Source organism: Lolium rigidum, chromosome 3 (assembly GCF_022539505.1).
Source record: "Lolium rigidum isolate FL_2022 chromosome 3, APGP_CSIRO_Lrig_0.1, whole genome shotgun sequence".
NCBI classification, from domain to species: domain Eukaryota; kingdom Viridiplantae; phylum Streptophyta; class Magnoliopsida; order Poales; family Poaceae; genus Lolium; species Lolium rigidum.
This window is the reverse complement of record NC_061510.1, coordinates 88,175,783-88,184,007: the sequence shown is the minus strand read 5'-3', so window position 1 is coordinate 88,184,007 and position 8,225 is coordinate 88,175,783. Positions and strand designations below refer to the sequence as shown.

Genomic DNA, 8,225 nt, shown 5'->3' with positions numbered 1-8,225 from the left:
CGGCTGGTGGTCCTTTTGGGCCCGATAGCCAGCCCGACAGTCAGCCCGAGAGTCAGCACGGAAACGCGTTGGACATCGATCAAGCTCCAATCGATACGTTCATTGCTGAGATGGAGGGCGACGGGGTTTCTCCTTACAAGCCACCCGCCGATCGTACGCTAAAGAAGAAGTTGTTCCTTTCACAAGAAACTCCCGAGCAGGAAGACACTACCGCCTTCACCGCTCCACCCCGAGTTGGGCTTACCCCGAGGACACTCCTTGGTGCGACCACGGAGGGTATGAAACAAAACGCCACTCCCGGTTGCGGTAAGAAGAAGGCCGGGAAGCGGAAGAAGTCCGGAGATGTTGCCGCAAGCAAGAAAGTGGTTAATGACAAGTTGCCGACCCCGTGGAGGAAGATGCATCACATAGGCCAGCCTATGCTGCGGGCACACATTGTCCAGCAGGTGACGCCGGATATGAGGAGCTTGCATGATGTCTGTTCTAATGAAGGAGGACCTACTTCTTCGAGATAGAAATCCCTCGTACCCGGTTTTGACGGCGAAGGTGCCCACCGGCTTTGGCTTTGTCACCACATACCCTGCGGACTTGATGTTCATTCGATATGAAGACATCTTCGGGCTCTTGAACATGCAACAGCTCGACCGAAACTTGGTCCGCCTCCTATCCCTCGAGCATGGCGCACGATATCGCCATGGAGAACACAGGCGCACATCGCTATCATGGACCCCTTCTACATGACTCCAGCTGTTGTCCGAACGAACAAGCGTTTCTAGCGAAGTACATCAAGGATTTCTTGGTGTTAAACAAGGATAAGAAATGCTTTGTCATACCATATTTCCGCGAGTAAGTATTTGGTTACTAGAGTACCCTCTATTACATTCTTTCATGAATTTCCTTCATAGTTGATCGAGTATGATGGTTTATTTCCATTTTGCGCAGATTCAAGTACTCGCACCCTCCTCCTCTTTTACCCGTATCATTCGGATGTCGGTTACCTCGACTCCGGGCTTGATCCGGACAAGGACTTCACCGACCTTAAGTCTACTCTTGATAAAGCCCTCGGCGGCTTCATAGCCGAGGTTGGCATCGACAAAATCAGGCATGAGAAGAAAGTGAAAGGTTGCTATGTGTGCAACCACATAACCAAGTTCCCCGCCTCAAGCAATCGGCGCATGACAATGGGATGGAGGCCTGGTTTGCCATCCTACGGATGAGGTCGATTGTAAGGTCTCGAAACGAGCTCTTGTTGCCATCCGGTCTTCGGCGGATGTTCGTGAACATGTCGGACACCACCGATGAAAACGTGAGAGCCGAGTTCCGTGCCATCCAGCGGACCATTTGCACAATACTCCGGAGGGATGTCTGCGGTAATGGTGGCTTGTTCCACTATGGTCCCGAACTTTCTAAGGCCGAGATAGAAGGCCGATTAGAAGATGGATGTGATGACAGAACATTCAACACGCTCGAGGGCATCCGTCCCTTCCCGCCGAAGCCGACTTGACTCAAACACTTTTGTCCTTTGCAAATGTTAGTCATAAAATTACTTAAGTAATTTCCATGCTTTTTCTTTGCACTACTCTATGTTATATCTCTCTCTACTAATGTACTAACAACTTTCATTTCTTTTTTCTGTGTTTGCATAGATGACGTACTATGTCGTCTACCACGGCAGGGTTCCCGGAGTCTACGAGGATCTGGGAAGACCGTAGGAGGCAGGTCCACCGTTTCAGCGGCAACGACTACAAGGGGTACACCACTTTGGAGGAGGCGGAAACTCGATACGCCAACTTTCGAGCGGGACGAGAGGAGGGAGATGTGGAGGACCCCTTTCATCGTGATGATGCTTGCCGCCACCGTCTCTCTAGTTTATTATGTCATTGTTGTTTAGCTAGGTCATCGACACTGGACTTATATGTATTTCTGTATCATGTGCTACTTCGAGTTTGAACCATATGGTCAACTATCTAGTATCTAAACTTGTGTTATTAATGCATGCATGTTATGAACATTTGGGACTTTCTATATAACTGTGTATTCTGTGTATTCTCGTGTATACTATGTATTCTGTGTGTATTCTGGTGTATATTTCGAGTTTTATTTTTTTAATCCTGTAATCAATACCACCGGCGCCCCTAAACTGTACCTCTGGCGAAATTGAAATCGCCAGCGCTGCAGCAGATTACCCCCGGCGAGTATGCAAACCGCCTGTGCTAAGTCATTACTGCCGGCGATTCGGGAAAAGCGCCGGGGATAAAGGCAGTTACCACCGGCGATTTGGAAAACGCCGGCGATAAGACATTACCACCGGCGAGGTGATCGCCGGCGAATGAGAAAACGCCGGCGGTAAGGCATCTTGGGACGCCGGCGGTAAGGCATTTCCTAGTAGTGCGAGCTCTCCTCTGTGGTCTTGCATCGCGACTCCCCGGATAACCGCTGCGACCGCCTCACTAACAAAAAACTCTCGAACAAAAGTGTCTATGCCAATTCTTTCAGGCATTTGCAGATAGACGAGTTTGCTGAAAAGATTTGGAGGAGTGCTTCCCCTCTGAAGTGCAAAGTTTTTGGCTGGCTTGCCCAGAAGAAGCGTGTCCCGACAAATGAACGCCGGTTTCGCCATTGTCTCGGTACCACTGCTACCTGCCTCTCCTGCTCCCAAGATGAAGACACTGACCACATGCTGATGCTCTTCCCCCGTGCTTGGGAAGTCTGGACCTTCTTCTTTCCAGACTTCAGCACTGGGAGACCCTCCAACCTCGCCGACCTCTGGACCATGCGATGCAGGGATTTTGAAGAAACAACAATCGTCGCCGCTATCACCTGGAACATCTGGAAGAGAATAAACACCAAGACTTTCAATGGCGTGAGCGAAGACCTGCGTCTTGTCTCCCATAGGTGCATTGAGGATATTAGGTTGTGGGTGCATCACTGTACTACCTCCTCTCCCTCCCTCACTCTTAATAATTGGTGTAACGGTTTCGATCCGCCGTGAGGCTCTCCCCCCTCCTCGCCTTCCCTCTAAAAAACTTGTAATGATCCCCCTGTACACTTGTTATTCTTGATCAATGTTCAGGCTGGCGTAAGCCCGCCGTAGACCCAGTAAAAAAAAACAAAGTTACGGAGCTAGGAGTTTAAGGACTTGAGAAGACTTCTTGCTTATTGAAAATGTTAATATATGGATGCTTTTTTTTTCCTATATAGCCAGTTTCTGAAGATTGGAAAAATAATAATTAACTCTCATCGGTATCAAGATAAGCTAATTATATTGTAACTAATAGGATCTGCTCCAGTCCATGGCAGTCAATTTAACGTCGCCTCCCACTGAAGAATATTCCGCCTTTATGAGACACCAATGTGTCAAATCTGGGATTTGAACTCTGGTGGGCTGGGGGTGTCACTACCCTCCTAACCATCCAACCACGGGTTGGTTCTCTTTTTTAGTATGTATTCTGATTGTCATTATATACACCGTGAGATGGAGCTTTCATCAATTAATGTGTGTGTCCGGTTTGTTTCTCATCATGTCGTTTTGCCTCTCACATGATTATTTACTTTACCTTCAGTTTGGTGTTAATGTAATCTTGGATTTGGGTTAATCTTTACAAGTTTTTTTTTGTTTATTTAATGTACCATACACCACAATTTAATTGGTGGAGGGCATGTACCAACACATAAGGCTGTTTTTTAGAAATAGAGAGTGCGATCTATCTTTTAGGGTATTTCTACCTCCTAAGGGCATGTACAGTGGTGCTGACTCAGCTCGAGAGAGAAGGTGGGGAGAGAGGGAGTCCGTCGGTAATTATCCAGACAGTCTAGTTCCCCTAAACTCGCTGCTTAGCGACGCCTTTACTGCCGTTGTATGGATGTTGCTGGGTACTTGTGGCCCCCAAGCTTTTTAATTTCATGCGGAGATTTAGGCTTTTACAGACAACTGAAACGACAGTCTATTGTACCAGTCATCTATATTGTTGTCTATAGCTGACGTGACCCTGTACTGCAGACTGCAGGTGTCTAAACGGTTGTACATGCCCTAACAAATGTATAATAGATCCTTGCACCGCCAAGACATTGCAAAGCATACTAAAGCCTTATGGTGCTTATGTATACTCGTATAAACATATTGATATGTTGTTGTTTGGGTGCCCCTATTGCGTCGGAGACATCTGTTTTGGCCACTTGACTGGCGGTCACATCTCCGGCAAGTTCGCTGCATCCAAGGACATTGTGTGCCTTGTGGCCTAGGTCACATCAGATAAAAATCGTGAGATCAATCAAGGCCAAGTGGTAGTTGCGGTTTGATGATGAGGTGTATGATATTTGTAGGTGAGGCAATCCGATCTGGCTTGATGACATTAAATGCCTCCTGCCAGCTGATTTGTAAGTTGATAACGGAAATGGTACCACAGTTATTTATGGGTTTTTATCATTTCTACCACTATGACCAACGTGAATCTTAAATTTACTATTTTACAGATAGAAATCTCAATCTTGCCATTGTTCACTTAAAACACTAATTAGTTTTGCCATTCTGTCATGTCCACAGTTAGTCTATAATCAGTTTTGCCACTATGTCTGACTCGAATATCAATTTTGCCAATTGAAACCTCAAATTTGCCACTGCTCCTTTGCAACACTCCTCAGTTTTGCCATTCTGCCATCTTCACTGTTAGTTTATAACCAATTTTACCATTCCAGGTTTTCCAAACATTTCCATTTATTTTATATCTAACTAATTGGTGGAACTTATATGTAATCACTTTTAACAAATCCAAAGCAGTAGTTCCCACGCCAAGGTGTCCCCAGTTGCCCACAAAATGCCACACCATAGTGTCCTCGGTGGTAATTTCCTCCACCTACCAACGTGGAACAACAATGGGAAAGAGGCCGCATCTACCCACCGACATGAGGGTGAAGCGAGAGATGAGCCAATTGAAGAAGCAACCCATCGCTCCTTAATTAGTTGTTGCAAGTCCTTCATCAAGATTTTTCTTGCATAACTCCTTTCAATTGTTATCAGAATTTGAGTCATGCCATTAGTCAGTACTTTACAAGGGTAGAAATAAATATTGTGCTAACATTCTTATTGGCTACAAGGGTAGCAATAGATATTGTGCTAGCATTCTCATTGGTGGTCTCTTACTCGTCAAATTTAGACTAAATTAATTCATGCATACAAACTAAAATAGTTTGTATGCCAAGTGTAGAAATTTGTGGAGACATGCCTTTGTAGAAAGAACATTATCAGGCTCTTTGTTTGTAATTCTAAATGTTGAATGCTTGCCCCTTTGACATATTAAATGCATTTCCATCTCCCTCCACTCTTCAGATGGCAAAATTGATTATAGACTAATGGTGGAGATGATAAAATGGCAAAATTGAGGAGTGTTTTAGCTGAGCAATGGCAAGATTGAGGTTTCCGTCGGTCAAATGGCAAATCTGATATTCACGTTGGTCATAGTGGTAGGAATGATAAAAAACCCTTATTTTATTTGTAAAGTTATTTCAAGAATTAGCGTTTATTGGTCGTGGTTGTGCTTTAAATATTGATAATCTACTATTTTGGTACGATTATCCATCCCGCGTTAGCAAAATTCTGTCAAAAACAATCAATCACGGTGCTCACAAACCTACTCTCCTACACTAAAAATCTGTAACACCGCATCAAAACCCGATTAAACTGTGAACAGATGGGTCGCTAATGTTGCGCTGTGCAACAACTTTAGGCAGTCAAAACAGCTCGGCGAGAAGCATGCTATCTGTCTAGTTTGATGGTAACCCAGCTCGGCGAGAAGTGGTCTATTATATTTTTGCAATGATCTTTCTAGAATCAGAGGGGGAACACCTCTCCAGTTCCATTTCTTTCAATATGAAACCAAGTCTCCAGTACAGGGAACCAAAGCTACAAAAGACCAGCAAGGTTTTACCAGAGCCATACTTCTACCAGGCCAGGTCTAGGAGGCGCCCCGCGGGCACAACACCGATAAACAGCACTTTTACAATCAGCACTCGAAAAACTGAACCACAACTAAATTAAAACCAAACATCTTGTTTGCCAAACTAATAAAGCCTATTCTCTCACCAAACTAATTGTATTTTTGCAATGATGGGATCATCGAATCTTAAGGCCGGAGCCTGCACTTTGATCAATATCCGCATAGTGGAGCGACTTCTGTAAAACATAACAGTCAGGAGGCATTGTACGAATGCATATTTTCTTGAGAGGAAGATCAGATAAGCTTCAATTTATTTATTCAACAAAGGGGATAAATCATCTCATTACATCACATACAACATACTGTATGCAACCTTTTCCGAACAGCGTTATTAATGGTACATTCCGAGCAGATCGACGACAGCCATCAGAATTCGGAATAGATTCAGAGCATGAGAAAATTATGGAAAACAGAGGAAATACCAAGCAAAGGGTACGCATGCAGATTGACCGAAGGAGCAGCAGCAGCATCCAGCAAGATCGAAGACCCATGATTCTCGTCTACTTGGTGAACTCGATGGCCCAGGCGTTGGCGTAGATGTATGTGGACTTGAAGCCGGCGAAGCCAGCTCCCCTGGCGAGCGCCTCGTACTCCCTCTCGTACCTCTCCCTGCCGCCTGGGTTGTGCGCGAGCATGATCATGTCGACGTGGAACACCCCCTGCGAGCTGGGCTTGGCCTCCGGGTTCACCGGCAGGATGCACTCCACCAGCACCACCTTACCGTGCACTGGCAGCGCGTCGTAGCAGTTCTTGAGCAGCGTGGCGCAATGCTGGTCACTCCAGTCGTGGAGGATCCACTTCATCAGGATTGCGTCGCCCGAGGGCACCTTCTTGAACATGTCGCCGCCGACGTGGGTGACGCCCGGGAACGGCGGCGCCTCGGAGATGACGTGGGGGAGGTCGAAGTTGATCCCCTTGATGGTGGGGTAGTGTGCGGTGATGGCGGCCACGGTGGCGCCGACGCCGCCTCCGACGTCGACGAGGGTGCCGAGGCCCTGGAAGCCGTCGTAGAGCTGGAGGAGCTTCTTGGTGATGATGATGGAATTGTTCTTCATCGCTTCGTTGAACACGCGGTTGAAGCGCGGGTCTGTGCCGTGGTACTCGAACGCCGACATGCCGTACGCCTTGTTGAACGGGATGCCGCCGTCAAGGACCGCGTCCTTCAGGTAGTACCTGAGGATTGATTCGGAGAACATATTTTATTCCCACGAACTAGTAGTATATATCATCGTGTGAATAACGATAGCAGTAGAAACTGAGGTTGGATAGATTTCTCGCGAAGAAAATCTGCTTTTCTTTTCTAGAATACGGAAAGTTGCTTTTTATTGGTCCAGATTTTTTTAGCTAACTGACACGTGAATGAATATACTAGGTAAACTACTGTACTAAACTCCTGGAGTACTATTGAAGCTCAATTTGGCAAAGAAAAGTCAGCTATGATGTATGTGTGGACCCACACGCCAGCGACAGGAAATTAATGGGCAAGGTACGAAGCGGAACGATGTACAGGAGTAACTAACTCACCAGCTCTCCATGAGGACCTTGTCCTGGTTCATGAGCGCGAGCGCCGCCATGGAGACGCCGTCCTCGTTGGGGGTGAGGAACTTGCACACCGGCGCGGCGCCGTACCGCCGGGAGAGGCGGCCGTCCGTACCCTCCTCCACAAGGCACGACACTACGTTGTACGACGCCAGCAGCCGGAGCATGCGGTCCACCATGTCTGGTGCTTCCGGGTTCGCCGCGCACGGGAGCTTTGCGGCCACCTCGGCGGGGGTCAGCGACTTCCCGCCGGCGGCCATGAGGGTCTCCAGGAGGCCAAGCTCGATGGTGTTCTTCAGCGTCATTGGGAGGATCGACGACGAGCCGAGCTGGAGGGCGTACATGCACGCCTCCTCGTCGGCGGACGCGGCAATTTCGGCTGCGGTGGAGCCCATCTCTGCCTGCGTCTGCTTCTCCTGGGCCGAGAGACGCTGGTGTGCTGCTGGGTGTTTTTGGTAGTATGAGCGAGAGACCCGAGCGATCAGGAGGGTGAGAAGGGGCTATATATATATACTAGATTTAGATGTGCGCCTTGGCGCACGATCCCGTGGAATCCGCACTGATTTACATTTTGTATAATGACAATGAAAATCCAGTGTAAAATATTAATTCATTAAGCTTTTACAAAACAAAGTAGATATCACGAAATTAGGATAAAACAAACAAAATCACGAACATAGTAGCAAATGCTTA

At 47.1% G+C, this 8,225-nt stretch overlaps 1 protein-coding gene across 1 annotated transcript; it reads right to left on the bottom strand.

Moving 5' to 3' along the window:
• Positions 1-6,313: 6,313 nt before the first annotated feature.
• On the bottom strand, positions 6,314-8,012 carry LOC124701911 (tricetin 3',4',5'-O-trimethyltransferase). The gene is made up of 2 exons (XM_047234010.1): positions 7,518-8,012; positions 6,314-7,166 (listed from the first exon to the last, which is right to left on the bottom strand). Exons 1-2 carry the CDS (start codon positions 7,925-7,927, stop codon positions 6,494-6,496), a joined length of 1,083 nt encoding a protein of 360 aa, XP_047089966.1. The 5' UTR covers positions 7,928-8,012; the 3' UTR covers positions 6,314-6,493.
• Between the last annotated feature and the right edge of the window lie 213 nt (positions 8,013-8,225).

Bases quoted from the DNA above. Each gene is read 5' to 3' on its own strand.
- LOC124701911 (XM_047234010.1), bottom strand. From the start codon at position 7,927: ATGGGCTCCACCGCAGCCGAAATTGCCGCGTCCGCCGACGAGGAGGCG. The intron at 7,167-7,517 runs GTGAGTTAGTTA...ATCAATCCTCAG, and splicing joins AAGGTCCTCATGGAGAGCTG to GTACTACCTGAAGGACGCGG.